Here is a 16,402-nt window from a genome sequence, read left to right as displayed (position 1 = left end):
AGCAATTTTCTGGGAAGCTATGATAATTATTAGATGAGAACTAATGAGAGGACATCCAGCCCATTGGCTGACAGGAACATACTCAGTGTCTAATTGAGAAACAGCCTGTGACAGCGCAGTCTGCTTACTCATGGCACATTGGCACTAAGTGGTCACAGGGCCCTGAGCTCATTACACCATTTAAACAGTGCTTACTACAAGGGGATCAGTACGAGATCCCTGCGGTCTGGAGCCCGACAGCCAGGATACCGGCGGCGAGCGCAGTGTGTCCGCTTGCCACGCTTCGGGCCCAGTGGCGACGGTTCAATTCCCCTCCGGATGGTGTCGTGGACCACCACCCAAGAGGGGTAACCAGCCGGCGGTTGGGACTCTGACTGCCGGTGTCTCAAGCTGGTGTTGGCATTCTGGCGTCAGTATCATGACCACCGGGATCCGGACAGGCGGTAAATTGACTGCCTTCCACTAGAAGGAGGGGCACAATTGTATAATGGTATGTGTGTTAATAACTGTACATTGGACTTCATTGTTTTATTCAGACTGTACGACTGATGTAAGATATAGCTAAACTTATTGACAGATACCCTTGATTGTTCAGAAATAATCCGTTTGTTGCTTTATGGCAGGAGATCATTTGCTGGCTTTCAGATTTCAGTTACAATAATAAAAGAAAAAGTAAAATCTACTGTAAAACAATGATATAAAAACAGTGCCAAGGAACGAATTTCATTTAGGTGTTTCCTCACATGTCTCAGCATCCTTCTGTCCCTGGATGGCATCTGTTGTGATAGTGGAAAATCATTTACTAATTTCAGACTCTAAACTTTATCAACTTTTGAAATGCACTTTTTTCACCATCTCAACAATTAAGATATAATGACCTTGCAATTACTGGGGGGACTAATTTAGTTAAGTTTTAAGCAACTTTACAACCTTAGCATATTTCTAAATCCGTGTTTGATTTTGCTCAGTCAAGGAAAATTAGAGCCTGGTGATGGAGCAGAGTGAACTGCCTTTTTATCATTTAATAACAGGCCTTGTTTAATAGGTAAAACCAGAAATAATTAAATAGCATCAGCATGTCTTCAGGACCAAAGGATGATATGAGACGGATGCTCATTAGTGAGAATCCATCACTAAAGTTACAGCAGAGACCCAAAAACACATTTTCAGAGATCCTTTTATCTTTAAATATCCCTATATGTGTGGGAAAGGATAGTACACAGCAATCCAAAGTAATTGACTGCATACTCTACAATATTCAATCTGGGAATGCACAATATGTGGCTATTAAATAACGAGACTGTACTTGCAAAAAAATAAACCATACTGCGCGGGTTGAAAGGGAGTGGGGGAACATTGACCTTGGACTATTCCAAAACAGTTCTGCAAGTTTCACCCCTGTCGCACAGATAGTTTGCTATCACACAGCCATTCAAAAAAGTCGGAAAAATGCTTAGTTCAAAAGTAGAGCAACGTGTTAACTTCAAAGATTTAGTAAAATTTAACAAAATGCCCTCCGAATCTTTCCATATGCTGACCAAGGCTTTTGGGGTAGATTGTACATCATGTGCAGGCACAAAAGATTTAGTGACGGTTGTAAAGATGTCGAAGGTGATGAACGTCCTGGAAGGCCTTGCACATCAAAAGCAAACAAAAATGTGGAAACAAATTTTGAAAATTGTTCTAATTGACCAGCATCCGAATGATAGCAGAAATGATAAACACAGACAATGAAACTGTCAGTGCGAAGTCCGTACGATGCGACATTGTCTGCGTTGGGAACCAGACATCGGCAAGTGCATACACACGTCGGCTGCGAGGAGGGGAGGAGCGGGGCCATGCTGCATTTGGCAGCATGCCCATCGTAAGCAATATCGCATGTTGGACCTGCATGCAGGTCCGACGTGCGATGCAGGATACGACCCGCGGGAGCACGCATTGCATGCAATATCATTATCGTGTGTACACATTACACGATATCGCATGCGAACATACGATATCAGCCATATCGCATAATGTGTACACAGTCTTAGCAAGTTATGCATCAAGATCTTAATATGATAAAAGTTTGTGCTAAGATGGTTCCAAGGCTTATCACTAACGAGCAAGAAAATGGAAAGCGAATTTGTACATACTATATATTAGAGATGAGCGGGTTCAGATGTAACACCAGAATTAACGCCAGTTCGGTATAATCCAGATTTTTCTTATTGACTACCCAAAACACTTGACATCTGTGAGCCAATAAGATGCCGTTTTGAGAACCAAGTAAATCCGAGTAAAACCGAACCCGCTCATCTCTACTATTTATTTACTATTTATCATTTATTTACACACACACACACACACACACACACACACACACACACACACACACACACACACACACACACACACACACACACACACACACACACACACACCAGCAGTGCCTACCCGTCGTTGTCGAAGGATTATTACTTTTATTCAGTTATGCCGAGTGATTAGTCATTTTATTCAATGATACATTTTTTTCTTGGACATTTTTTTAATGTCTCAATATCCTCTAGTTATTTATTTAAGTGATAACTATCTATATAAATAAAAACAGATATCTTAGCAAAAGTACATAATATGAAAATTCTTAAAAATCGCATGGACACTTTCGATGCAAAAGGAGCCCACTTGCACAGTGTTCATGTGACTGGGAGTGCTACAAACGTAGCAACAACTATGTAGCAACAACATACGCATGCACAGGTGGATTTGTCATTTAGTGTGCAAATACGTGTGCCGGTACTGGGGAGGAGGGAGCTGTCTGGCTGAGTCAGCAGCACTGCAGTCAGGGACATTCAGGCGACAGGCAAACTGTATTAGTTTACCTCAGTGCACTGCACCCCATGATACTGACTGGTGCCCCCTTGCCCCCACTCTCCCATATGCCGGCATGCGCCTTTGCACCCTCTGTGGTTGTAGTTGAATAAAACAAAATTATCATTTTGCTAAATGACAGGGGAACCATATTATTATGTGCCCCATCGCCCATGAGGACCCTCCACATGTGTGACTCTGACTTCTGCATTATCTGCTCTCTGGCATGATGAAAGAAAGAGACCATTCGAAAGCATTGATTGTGTTCGCTAGTTAGCCAATTAACATGATAGTGAGATGATTCATAGTCTATGTTACTCAGAAGATCTCAAGGAACATTTCAGTGAAAATCCGATCAAAAGCGGTCCAGTAGTTCGAGTTTACCAGGAACATACATATAAGTGAACAATTTTATTAATAGTATAGATGACGATTTTGTTTGCCAATTAGCCTATTAAAATTATAGCGAGATGATTTATAGCCTATGTAACCCGGAGGATCTCTAAGAAACATTTCAGTGAAACCCAAATCAAAATTGGCTCAATAGTTCTCGAGTTTATTGCAACATACATACAAACTTTTTTTTTTCTTCATAGACTACAATCACTTTGTGTAATTAACTTTTGCTGGCTCCTAGGTCATAAATCATAAATATAATCTCAGTCTTCAGGCACATGGCGCAAACAAACCAACACCTCCACATCAGTAAAGGGGGGTACTCACGGGAGAGATGTGTGCTGAGTGATCTTAACACAGACCGCTCAGCACACATCTCTCACCCCGCTCAGCACAGCGCGATGTGCTGAGCGAGGGGGAAAGCCGACGGGGGGCCGCTCACTTCACACAACGGTGAAGTGAGCGACCCGCTAGATTGAGCCTGCATGCAGGCTCAATCTAGCACCGGCGATAGCGATGTGCGGGGCCGCGCATCACTATCGCTGGGGGGCATACACACGGCAGATCCGTGCTTAAAATCTAAGCAATCTAGCAAGATTGCTTAGATTTTAAGCACGGATCTCTCCGTGTGTACCCCCCTTAAGACAAGTGAAACAATGTTTTAAAATGGATCTTCAGCTATCATTTCAAAAAGCACCAATATATACACTTAACAGCCTGGACATTACAATGTTGAGGTCCGACGGCTGTTTCAGTGTCTGTATTCACCTTTCATAGGTTTTGAGAAAGAAAGAAATCACACACACATAAATGCATGTACTTTTGTAGGTATGCACACACACAAACATACTGTACATGTTAGCTTGAATTATTTTTTTTAGGTCACACCCACTCAGAGTTACACAGATTACACAGTCTTTCATCCTTCATTTATAACTAGCTAAGTCTTTCATACCCCATCCTCACTTAGTTTTCCTCGACTCATTAAGTCCTTGTTTTGTCCATTAACATTAATCCATACAAGAGTTTCTTTCTCTAATCATTCTCCCTTCACTCACACTCACTCTGAGTGCCTGAAAATTGTTCTTCTTCCGCTCACCTTTCACCACACATTACGGTGTTCTTCCTCCCTTCCTACTAAATCTGGGTGCTCCTCACTTTGCTGCATCCTTCCTCAGCCATTTACACTCTCTCTGAGCACCACACAACTAACTAAATTCTTAATCATCCATTCTCACCTACTCTGAGCAGGCTATTCTTCTTGTTCTTATTTTTTTAATGCATTCTGTGAGTGCTACTCGCCTTGTTAGCTCCTTGGGGCTGATGCAGAGTTGAACGCATGCCTTTTGGTAGAACATACAGTACAGTACATAGTGTGTGCTTTCACACTGAGTATGCTCCGGAATCAAGCAGACATAAGTATGGGTGAGGCAGTCGTTTGCATTTGATGCACATCTATGCAAAAATGCGTAACTGGATTATGAAAGGGATCTCTCACATAGGTAAAGTTCAGAGAGACCATGACAAAGCAACTGCAGGCCATACAGAGTTGGATGTAAGCATACACATGCATTTCGTTTGCTTTCTTGTGTCATTTTGCAAGTTTTAAAATTCATGAGTAGAGCCACAAAAGACAAAATGGTGGTTTATAACCAAGGAGCCAGGCAAAGACCAGTAGAGAATTGTAGATGATAACTGACAGTATATTCGGGGCACAGTCAAGAATATTTTGGTTGATTACAATTCTGGTAACACTGTTTTCAATAAGCGAAAAGATTATCTGCACTATTCTGTCTAGTTGTCTATGCCTTAATGTCTTCATAGTGCACAAATTAATAGTGATGCTTGCTGTACCTACCCCCTCCTTGTTCTTTCCTCATTCATTCAGAAATCTGCCAATACTTGCTGCTATGCTCAAACCCAATGGGAATACTATAAACTCTGCTCAATCCTGTATATTCATTCATTTTGTCAGATATGTTTTTCTTTATACCCACCTCCAAAACCAAATATAGGCCTTATAATTATTCAGATAACTGAGTAGATTTTTCCCAGAGGGCAGATATGCATATAAGCCCAGTGAAGAGAGACAAGGGAAAGTATACTCTTATACAATGCAAAAGTACATGACAATGAACTGGTACATACAGTTTTGTGGCGGCATAAAGATTGGCTTCATGCTCTAATGGATATGCTCATCAAGTTCATACAGATAATGAGAGAAAATGGTTTCATGCAGAGACTACAAATCAGGCTAAGGACACACCATACATTTAGGGTTATCTTCTCCTTCGAGTAAATGACTTCATAAACTCAAAAGTAGATAAAAATGTATTCTTGTGGGAGAAGTTTTCCTTCAATGAGCAGATAACATGAAAACCGGGTTTAAATGCAGGGTTATAATCTAATGATTATAGCCATGACTAAGAAGATAATGAAGTGATTTTAGGACAGCTTCCAGTGACGTTGGGCATAGCACACATTTTTCAGATCAATAATTTAGTTGTTGGTGATGTCACCATAACATGAGACATGTTCTTGTTGAAGTCGAAACAAAGTAAGAAAATTATATTGTTGGAATGACATAAAGGAATGCTCTTGTTGGAATTGACATTTTCTTGTGTATATAAAGCAAGGACACATCCTAATTTGGAAAGGATATGAAGTAAGGACATCATAAGGACATATTCTTGTTGGAATGGACATTTTCTTGTTGTAGTGTACAGGTTGAGTATCCCATATCCAACTATTCCGAAATACGGAATATTCCGAAATACGGACTTTTTTGAGTGAGAGTGAGATAGTGAAACCTTTGTTTTTTGATGGTTAAATGTACTCAAACTTTGTTTAATACACAAAGTTATTAAAAATATTGTATTAAATGACCTTCAGGCTGTGTGTATAAGGTGTATGTGAAACATAAATGAATTGTGTGAATGTACACACACTTTGTTTAATGCACAAAGTTATAAAAAATATTGGCTAAAATGACCTTCAGGCTGTGTGTATAAGGTGTATATGTAACATAAATGTATTCTGTGCTATCATTAGGTCCCATCACCATGATATCTCATTATGGTATGCAATTATTCCAAAATACGAAAAAATCCAATATCCAAAATACCTCTGGTCCCAAGAATTTTGGATAAGGGATACTCAACCTGTATATGAAGCAAGGACATGTCCTTGGTTGGAATGTATATGAAGTAAGGACATCGTAAGGACGTGTTCTCGGAGTGGATCTGTAATACAGTATATGGACATGTTCCTGTTGGAGTGGACATAAAGTAAGGACATGTTCTAGTTGGAATGGGTATAAAGTAAGAGAATGTACTAGTTGAAAAGTATATTGAAGTATTTTTGTTCCTGAAATGATGAGTTCAATTTCTTCAGATGTGAAAACTTACACTTAAACAGGCTTGTGTTATTGTAGCTAAATTTATATTAATATGTATTTTTAAGATGATGGGGCTTATAGAATAGGTTCTGAATTTAAGGAACTGGTGTGTTTTCGTCAAATTTGCTGATAAATTTAAAGCACCACTTGGTTATAAGGATGGTTTTGCCCTATAACTAATTCCTGCTTTAAATTTAGAAGCAAAACTGCCAAAAACACACTGGTTCCTTAAACTTGGAACCTGTTACATTATAACATTGGAAATGTCTGGTAGAGTAGGGGAGTAAGATCCAGGTTCCACATTAGTGGGGCAGGGTTCCAAGTTAGTGGGGCAGAATGGGAGAAATCTTGGATGTGGCTGTGAGAGGAGGTGACCAGAGTGGAAATGAGGTGGCAGGTGGTGGTGGAGTGAGGAGGACAAGAGGCAGTGTAGACAAAAATTAGGTTTGAGATGCAAAAGGGAGAAGAGAAACTGAAAGCTCCATACTATGAGTACGGGGTGGGGTGGGGGTGGTTTAAACAGTATTCTGTGTAGAATGGGGAGCCAGTGAATCAGAGGAGGGACGCTTACACAGAGCAGCAGAAGAGCAAAATGAGATGGCCATTTGTGTTAATGATAGACTGAAGGGGAAGGAGGCAGGTGCAACAAAGGCTAGAGAGGAAGAGAACATCATCATCCTTGGGAAAAGTTAATTTCTGTGGAGTTGAGAGAGCGTAAACCAAATTGAAGTGGGTTGAGGAGATGAAAGTGGTGAGACTATAAACTCCAATGGGTCAGGATTATGTGAATGAATACATATTACCTGTACAATGCTCTGTACTGTGATTGGTTATATACTGTATATCAACAACACTAATACTATAATAGAAATGAAAATACAAGTGAAGACATGCCAGTACATTTTCTTCAACAAGTGGTTTAAAATTTCAATGGAACAGTATTTAAGATCTGAGTTTATTAATGGGGCGACATGCTGATGATCCCAGTGTAGAGAAATCAACTTAATAGAATGTTTTTGCAGGAATCAATACTGTAAATCAGTTAAGCAAATGAAGTGATCTAGCACTAAAGTTTGGTGCTGGACATGGTTAGAATACCAGTAAAGAGATAAGCTAAGATGTTGCTTTTAATAGAAAGGATATGAACCCAAATTATGGGATACATGGCCAATGGATTATGAGTACTTACATGATGGTGAACTAAATAAAAAAATATATGATTGTATAAACCTATAGGCTAATAGGAGACTCATTCCTTACAATTCTCTGTCTCTCTATAGACTTGAGAAGGAAAAACAAGCTGCTGGTGAGTCAGTGGAAAAAGATTAATATTTATAATGTTCTTGCAAGGCTGAGCAAACCTATGGATACAATGAGGTAATATTAATATGATATAACATTTTTGTGGGAGTAGGCAAGCCTATAGATCCAAAAAGGAATATTAATGTCAAATAATATATAAGGTTCTTATGGAAGTTGGAGAGTCTATAATGGTCCTATCTTATAATAGGTTCGGCAAAGAGATATCAATGTGAGGAGGCTCTTGCGGGAGAGGGTGGTTCTGCAGATGGACAAAAGAGATATTACTAGAAGAAAGTTTTTGCAGATGTGGGCAATTCTATAGATTCATGGAAATAATAATACTATGAAAATGTTTTTGGAGTATCAGGTCTATAGACCAAGTTTTTCCTGGATCGGGTGGGTCTAAAGATCCAATACACATATATTAATGTGAAAATATTCTAGCCTGAAGTGTTTGAGTCTACAGGCACAATACAAATATTACTATGGGAAGGGTTATGATAAAGTGGTCCATATTCAGAAAAGGTACATTTCTAGAGTAAAGACACAACATCGTTATCCAATTTTAAAGCTATTCTAATAAACTCAAACAAGAGATGTTCCGCGATTTAATTTCCATGAAACAGTGGATATGCTGCTGAAGAAGCATTACTAGTCTTGTATGTTAATGACAATCACAGGTAAACACAGAATTATTAGTGTTAAGATGGACAGATTCTGAATATAAACGTCAGCCATTAAGGGAGGATTCACTCGTAGACCTCCAAGCAAATCTGTCATTAATTTTCAACACATTTGTGTGGGATTTTCTATATACATCTAAAAGGATGTCTCAAATAGGGTACGGTTCACATATATATTTTTTTATTTTTTAGCCAATTTGTGAACAGCCAGAGAATTTGGGAGGAAATAAAATTGTACGTAACCATATTTGTTTTTTTTGGACATCCAATAACTATTACTCATACTGACTACAGAATAATAATAATATATATATAAATACGTTTAAAAGTTAACTTTGCAGACCAACTCTTACAGTATATAAAGAAGGTTTAATGGATTATGCCATTGTAACCAGATAGTTGTATACATCGCCAAGTGAAACCTAGAATCAAACAAATTTACCACAGGCCTTCAGAATAAATGTCGTAATGAGCCTAACACATAATGGGGGCAATATACTGAAGGTTTTAATACAGGCAAAGGTTATTGTCCCAGCTGACAGCTCTTGTTACTGCTGCACATCCAAAGCATCAAATCAGACCACAGCCGGGGGTTATTCTGAAATATGGCTTCCAACAGGGAGCGCACAGATCGATATTGTTAGGGAAGCGGGTGTAAGTGATACTATACATCTAATATTAGTATCATGCAAGACAGCCTGTCAGCTAGGAATAATAGGAGAAACACAGTAGATGGACAAACATAATAAGAGCCAGAGCTGCCTTTGTGCACGTTTCGGTTACCTGCCAAGTGATAAGAGGTGTATGGAAAACAGTGTTCTATTCCACGCTGATTCCAGGGCTGAGATGCTGAGGCAGATGGTTTATTAAGGAAAGCAGGCACTGTAGTACACCACCCTCAAACACTAAGCCAATCCATTATAAAAGAACATGAGGCTGAGTATCAAGGCACCACGGGACTCTTAATCTGGCTACCTGTGGTTTCACACACAGTATGAGTGAGAAGATAAAACTGCCTCCACCTAAAAGCGGATGAGGAAGATAGGAAATCTTAAACGCCAGACATGCAAGCGGCTGCATATGGCTGACATTACCAATTAAAATGTAAAAAATTAGGATGTATTTATTAACCTGCACCCTGTTGTGGGAACCCAGCAAGGCGCAGCAATCATTTCTAACAGAGTAGCCACAGATGTAGAGGCAAACCGGCGCCATACCATGCAGTGCAGATGTGGTTACCTGTGCGTTTCGCTCTCTCCACGCCTGTGCATTTTTCTCGTGCTCTAACATGCTATTCTTGAATTGTTTCTCCAACCGACTGATTTCCTGATCATGGTCCTGGATGATGTTGTCTTTCTCGGTGCTATGCTGCTGGATAAGGTATGTTTTCTTCTGTTCATGCTCCAGCTTCAACTCCACAATCTGATTGGACAATAGAGAGTACAGTTCATCACAGGAACATCCTTGTCACCATGACAACTCATGCAGTGCCTCATCTCTGCCCCCCACTACCACCCTCCAAACACCACCTACTTCTGCATACCCCACAAAAATAATGCCATATGTACTAAACATACACTTAAATAAATGAGTCATCAAACTTACCATATGTTCTTCCCCCTTTGGCAGTTCCATACCCGCAAAATAACCACACACACAAATGAATAAATAAATAAATAAATAAATAAAACTAGCAGAAACCAAAGGCAGAAAGAGGAACAGTGGCTAAATAATACAAGTTGACGCACAGTGGAATGTAAAGATTTTTTGTGCTGCTGCTTAACCCATAAAGCTCTGTGAATAATAAACAACTTCAATGTGGAATTAGCTCTTCGGAACATGAAATGGGTGGTAAAAGAATCAATCTGTTGGTTTTATATTTACATTTGTGCAGGGTTTTAGGTAAAGAAGACCTTTAGCTCAATGCTCTTCTTTTGGAATAAGTACAGTTGTCATTTTTTTCTCTGCAAAGATAATTAACAAAACAAAGCCCTATTATCTTGTTGTCAACTACTGTATAGCGACATAAAGAGATGAATGTGTTTGCAGGGGACACCTGCTGTTTTCATGGATGCGCCATGGATTCTCATAAAGCCTTCTATTCTCAGGATATTTTCCCAGTCCTCCTTACCATGGATACTGTGACCTCAGCCAGTCGCTGCCTCTCACAGCCGGGTGTGAATGGCAAGACGAGACGGTGGCCCAGGCTGCTCCTGCTTTGATACTAATCCTCACAGACTGGGTATAAAGACACCCTACCTGGCCTGCAGTCTACAAGCATCCAGGCTGTCTTTGAAGCAGAGACGGCAGGAAGCCAGCCTCCCCAGCAATCTCTAGGCCACACAGCTGCTTGCAGCAGTCACTTAGACTTCTCTTCAGTTTTGGTGGATTTTGGGAAGAGATGAATATAAAAAAAAAAAAGAGAGAACAGGGGAGGCCAATTATCAACACCATATCTTTTCTCGATCTTTAGCGTGAGAATCCAGGGACAGAAAAGACTTGCACATAAGCCTGTTCATAATTTGATCCTGTTTAAGAGACGAAAAAGCCTGGACCGTACGCCACAGCTGTGCTGCCGCTTCCTGGAGGCAGATTCCGTGGAGCATCTCATGGAGCCAGGGGACGTCTTGGTTTGAGTGAAGAGACGGGAACCAAGAGTGCAATGTTTGCATTGGGATACGTTTATCAGCAGCTCTGGATATTAAAGCGCTTAAAGGGACGGGGAAAAGAGGCGTTTTCACCGGGAAAGGATATGGAAATGATACCGGGCGCTCGGTCTTACTATTCTGGCATTTAATGTTATGTTGATATGGGGGAGATAATACGAGACGGATGTCTAAGTATCAGTGTGGGCCTCCTACATGAACATGCTGTGATGCTCCAGTTAAGATTTACATGAATCACATTCTCAATGCTTTCTGATACAACAATGCATACTATCAATTTGTATAATCGCTGGAACAATGAAATGACAGAAAAAGAATTGATTGGGATGTAAAACTTCTGAAGACTTCTATTTAGGGTTGATGCTGCTGTTTAGTAGCTGTTCCCCATCCTTTTACATGCACTGTTTATGCTAGCGATATGTAAAATGCTGTCTAGTGAAGTGCCCATGTATGTGATTTATCTTTTGCATAAAACTGCAATGTAAAATGTCATGTTTGCTTCAAATTCAATTAAATGAAATATTATACTTGCAAGTCCCATCATGGAGAAAATATTTACATGCAAAGGATTTATACGTAAGCATCAGACTCCTAAGATAAATGAACACTCTGTCAGTGTAAATGTATATTAATGATTTGAAAAGTGACTGTCCAACACAGACACTAAACTCTCTAACCCTTATTGTTTGTAATCATTAATGTACAACAAGAACCAAGTTTTTTTTTTAAATATCCCAGAGCTCACTTCATTCTGTGATGTCATTCAATGATGATTTCATCAGTGAAAAGGAATTTTGTGGGTTGAGCCTATATTCATGAGAATCCGGCCTATTACTGTAGCTCAGGATAAAATCACTGAAGGAAGAGGCACAGAATAAAAAAAGTGTAATACACAAATATTTTCCAATATTTTGCCACCTAATTTTGAAAGTGACATTAAGTAACGGGCATTGGCAAAAAAACCCCCAAAAAACAACATGAGAATTTTAAACAGCTTCTAGTACTTAGAAATTACTGATCTGTTTACCATGAAGATTTTCATAACAGATGAATGTTCACATGAACATTTAAGAATAATCCGCAACCATAAAACTTGAGACTTATTAACAAGATATTTGTTTTCATTTGTGAGTCTGATGAACAGTTGTGTTTTTAGTGAACACGTTTGTTTTTGGCCAATTTCTAAAGCAACGCACTGTATTAAAACTATTAAAATTATTTAGGATATTTTCAACCTGAAGTAAACCTTAATCAATTGAAACGAACAAATTCTGTTCAGAACAGGTTTTAAGCTAACTCACTATTTTGTCAATTTGTCTCCAAGTTGAGTTACAAACAGTTATGAATGGGCAGGATTTAAGTGTCAGTATGAGGCAGGTGATGTTCAGAAAAACAAACCAGAGCAATGGGGCAGATGTATTAACCTGGGGAAGTGATGAAGCAGTGATAAGTGGAAGGTGATAACCCACCAGCCAATCGTTATAGGTTTGAAAAATGACAGTTAGAAGGTGATTGGCTGGTGCGTTATCACCTTCCACTTATCACTGCTTTATCACTTCTCCAAGCTTAATACATCTGCCCCATGTTTGGCATGCATCTCCTGTAGGCCAGTAAATAGCAAAACTGCAGAACATTATCAATACGTATCAGTCACGGATTACATTGAAAAGAAGAAAACTTCCACAGATCTTTAGAAAATATCAGTAATCGAATGGTCTGTAGAACACACATATGTACTGTATGTACTGTGTATGCCAGGAGGAGTGGGGTGGAGCAATGTTCGGCAGATCTCTAGAGACACCAGTAAAGTAACAGTTAATAGTTCATGAAATTTATGATATTCACGTAATAAGATGGACTATTTGTTTCTAGAAGATAAATGTTGATATCCTTTATATATTGTGAGCTACTCTCCTGCTGCTAAGTTGGGTATGAGCAGGGTTATGTATGTAACATCTTCAGCAGACTTCTGAAAGACATACACATGCGTTACAAGGTAGAGTAGTGTGTGGTCTGTAGCAGCATGCTGAGTGAGAGACAAGTTTATATACCACTCACATAAAAAGAGAGACTAATAAGTGACGTCGGCTCTGAGACTCAAAACTTTTCTGAGATAAGAATGAGTTTATGGCTGATAGGACACATTCATTGGAATAACCATCTGTCTTTAGCTAGCAAACACCTCTGCCTGATTGACAGGCAGAGGCGGTCGGTAGGCGGGAGGGGGCGGGCCGGCGGCGTGCTCCGGGCAACGCAGGCGTGCCTGAACTGTTGGGGGGCGGGGTGGCGCGGCTGCGTGATGTCACGCGCAGCCGCTACGACCCGGGCAGCGACGTGTAGCTCCCTGCCAGTGTGCAGGAGCTGCGCTGGCTGCGAGCTACTCTTCCAGTACAAAAGCATCACCGCCGTGCGATGCTTTTGTACTTGTGCAACGGGGCAGGGACTGACTAGCCCTGTGCTGGGCGTCCGCCCGCATGTCAGTGTGACTGATCGTAGATGTGCACATCTACGATCAACTCTGAATCACCCCTTGAGTGTAGTCCTATATTTTTAATGGGACTCATCTTACACATCCCGGGCCCTTAGGTGGAGAAGCACATTTCTAGATGAACTGTGCTTAAAATAAAAAAATAAATAAAAAACACATTAAATTGCAACAAGTAAAAAATGCAGATGTCACCTCATTGTCATGATCAATTAGAGGCTTAATGTTCACAAAACTTAGCAATATTTTAAGAGAAAAACGGAAACAATTATTTTATTAGACAGGGTCATTCTAAAGTGTTAGAAAGTTGACACTTTTTTGCACTGTACATTTGTCAACTTCTCAGTACACATCTACTATATTTGCAGAGGCATCACCAAAAAACAGTGAGTAAAGGGGCCCATGCATCTGAGATCATTTGCGGCAATTACCCATTTTGGCTGCTGTTGGATAAACAATTATCTGCATCAGGTTAATAAATAAGTCTAATACGCCCTATGAACCATATTCTACTAGACAGACCCATATAGCTGCACTTACTTGTGGCCATGACTAAAGCTGGGTTCACACCTATACAATCATCGGTCCGTTAATATTTAGGTGTGCATGCAGTGCCGATGTAGGAGTGTTAGCCGATAAATGACTTATAATGCTTCTGCAATGGCTGGGATCGGGAGGTCGCATCTTATGTGCAGTCTAATATTTGTCGGACTGACCTACCGATCCCATATACACATTGTATGTGTGTGTACGGGTGTCAGCGGCACGTCAAGCCGGGGACACATTGCTCTGCTGATCGGGAGCGTTAACCTGATCAGCAGGGGATTGTACAGGTGTGTAGCCAACTTACGCTGGGCCTAATTGAACTGCCCCCTTACAGTGACTGGCAACTATCTGCATAGTTCTCTATGGAGACGATAAAATTTAACAACGTGTGAAAACTTTAGCTGTGAATTCCTCACTGTCTCTTATTGGAGCCGCTGTCCTAGACAGCAGTTTATGGAATACTAAACAGTCATTTCTCATAGAAACATAGAATTTGACGGCAGATAAGAACCGCTTGGCAAATCTAGTCTGCCCCACCCCGTATTTTTTTTACCATATTTTTATCTCAAACCTTATTTGATCCGTATTTCTTTGTAAGGATATCCTTATGTCTATCCCATGCACGTTTAAATTGTTCTACTGTCTTAGCCTCTACCACCTCTGATGGGAGGCTATTCCACTTGTCCACTACCCTTTCTGTGAAGCAATCTTTCCTCAAATTTCCCCTGAACCTCCCTCCAGTCTCAGTGCAAGTCCTCGTGTTCCATTGCTTCTCTTCGTTTGAAGAATGTTTCCCTCCTGGACTTTGTTAAAACTCTTGCTACTGTATATGTGAACGTTTCTATCATGTCCCCCCTTTCCCATTCTCTGCTACAAACTATACACATTGAGATTTTGTAGTCATCAGGGTGATTAAAAAAAAAAAGAACACTTAAGCCAAAGATGTGATTCCTGATAAATAGGCCCCTAAGAACTCCACCATATAAAAATCACAAGTCCCTGATACGCTTTGATGACCCATTTTTGTGTCTGTATGAAAATACTCCAGTGAATTAACATGAACATTACTTGTGAATATAATTGACTCATATTAAAAGGTGAAAAAGAATATGATCTGCAATGAACATGAAAATAAAGAAAAAGTTTTGCAAAAAAATAAAGTATAATCATAAATGTAATCATTAGCTGTGAAATTACACTCACCTATATCATACTTGAAAAATACCTTATTCTATATGAATTATAAAAGCATAACTTTCAGGATGAAATTTGTTATTCTGCCAATAATCCAGTTTATTGCTTGCTCAAAGAGAAAGGCTGTGTAAACAATTTTTTATATATTGCAACATATGATATCACTAGCACATCGGCCTGTGTGTACATTCGATATGTCTGTAAATTACATTGTTCCCAGGGATTCAGTATGATATCCGGTTGTCGAGATACCGACGGTCACATGACTGACACCGGCATCCCGACCCTGAAGATCCAGGCGTCAGAGGGGGTAAGTATTTTTACTGCCCCCCCCTCCCCCTTTGGGGGTGGCAGCTAGGGCTTACCCCCTGGGGGTGGCATCTAGGGCTAGCTCTCTGGGGGTGGCGGCTAGGACTAACCCCTTCCCCCCCCAGTGTCTATCCCTAACCCCCCATGGTACCTAATCCTAAAATTCACCCGGATACTATCCTTAGGGATGGCGGCTGTCGGTCTTATGGCGCCAGTCTCCTGAGTGGTGTCGGGATCGCCGGAATCCCGATCACAGACATAGGTTGGTCCTGCAGCAAAGACAATCTCGATATATATTATGCATACATCTGTAAATCTGGCTGTGGGTAGAGCAGAGCCAAGTCTACGCAATAGGTCGGCTGCAGCAGCCACTGGATGACATCACAAGTGGGCAGGAATATTCAAATGGATCTGCTGCCAGAATCATCGGCGTCCGCTCCATCTGATAAGTGTGTATACAGCCGAAGGCTTCACTGATATTGGCAGATCAGGGTCAAGTTATTCGGTCACATTTAAAAGGGGTATATATTCACAAGTTCACATGAATATGCAGAGACCACTATTGTGTTGTTTT

General features: G+C 40.3%; 1 protein-coding gene across 1 annotated transcript in view; it reads right to left on the bottom strand.

Annotated features, from left to right (window-relative positions):
* Positions 1-16,402, bottom strand: part of CEP112 (centrosomal protein 112) — a 733,320-nt gene that overhangs the window by 259,191 nt on the left and 457,727 nt on the right. Inside the window, exon 21 of the mRNA XM_063960841.1 lies at positions 9,868-10,050. Coding sequence (XP_063816911.1) covers positions 9,868-10,050 — 183 coding nt within the window. The remainder of the gene's footprint in view (positions 1-9,867; positions 10,051-16,402) is intronic.

The sequence above is a fragment of the Pseudophryne corroboree genome, chromosome 3 (genome assembly GCF_028390025.1).
Source record: "Pseudophryne corroboree isolate aPseCor3 chromosome 3, aPseCor3.hap2, whole genome shotgun sequence".
NCBI lineage: Eukaryota > Metazoa > Chordata > Amphibia > Anura > Myobatrachidae > Pseudophryne > Pseudophryne corroboree.
Note: the sequence above shows the minus strand (reverse complement) of the source record. Positions and strands in the feature narration are given on the sequence as shown.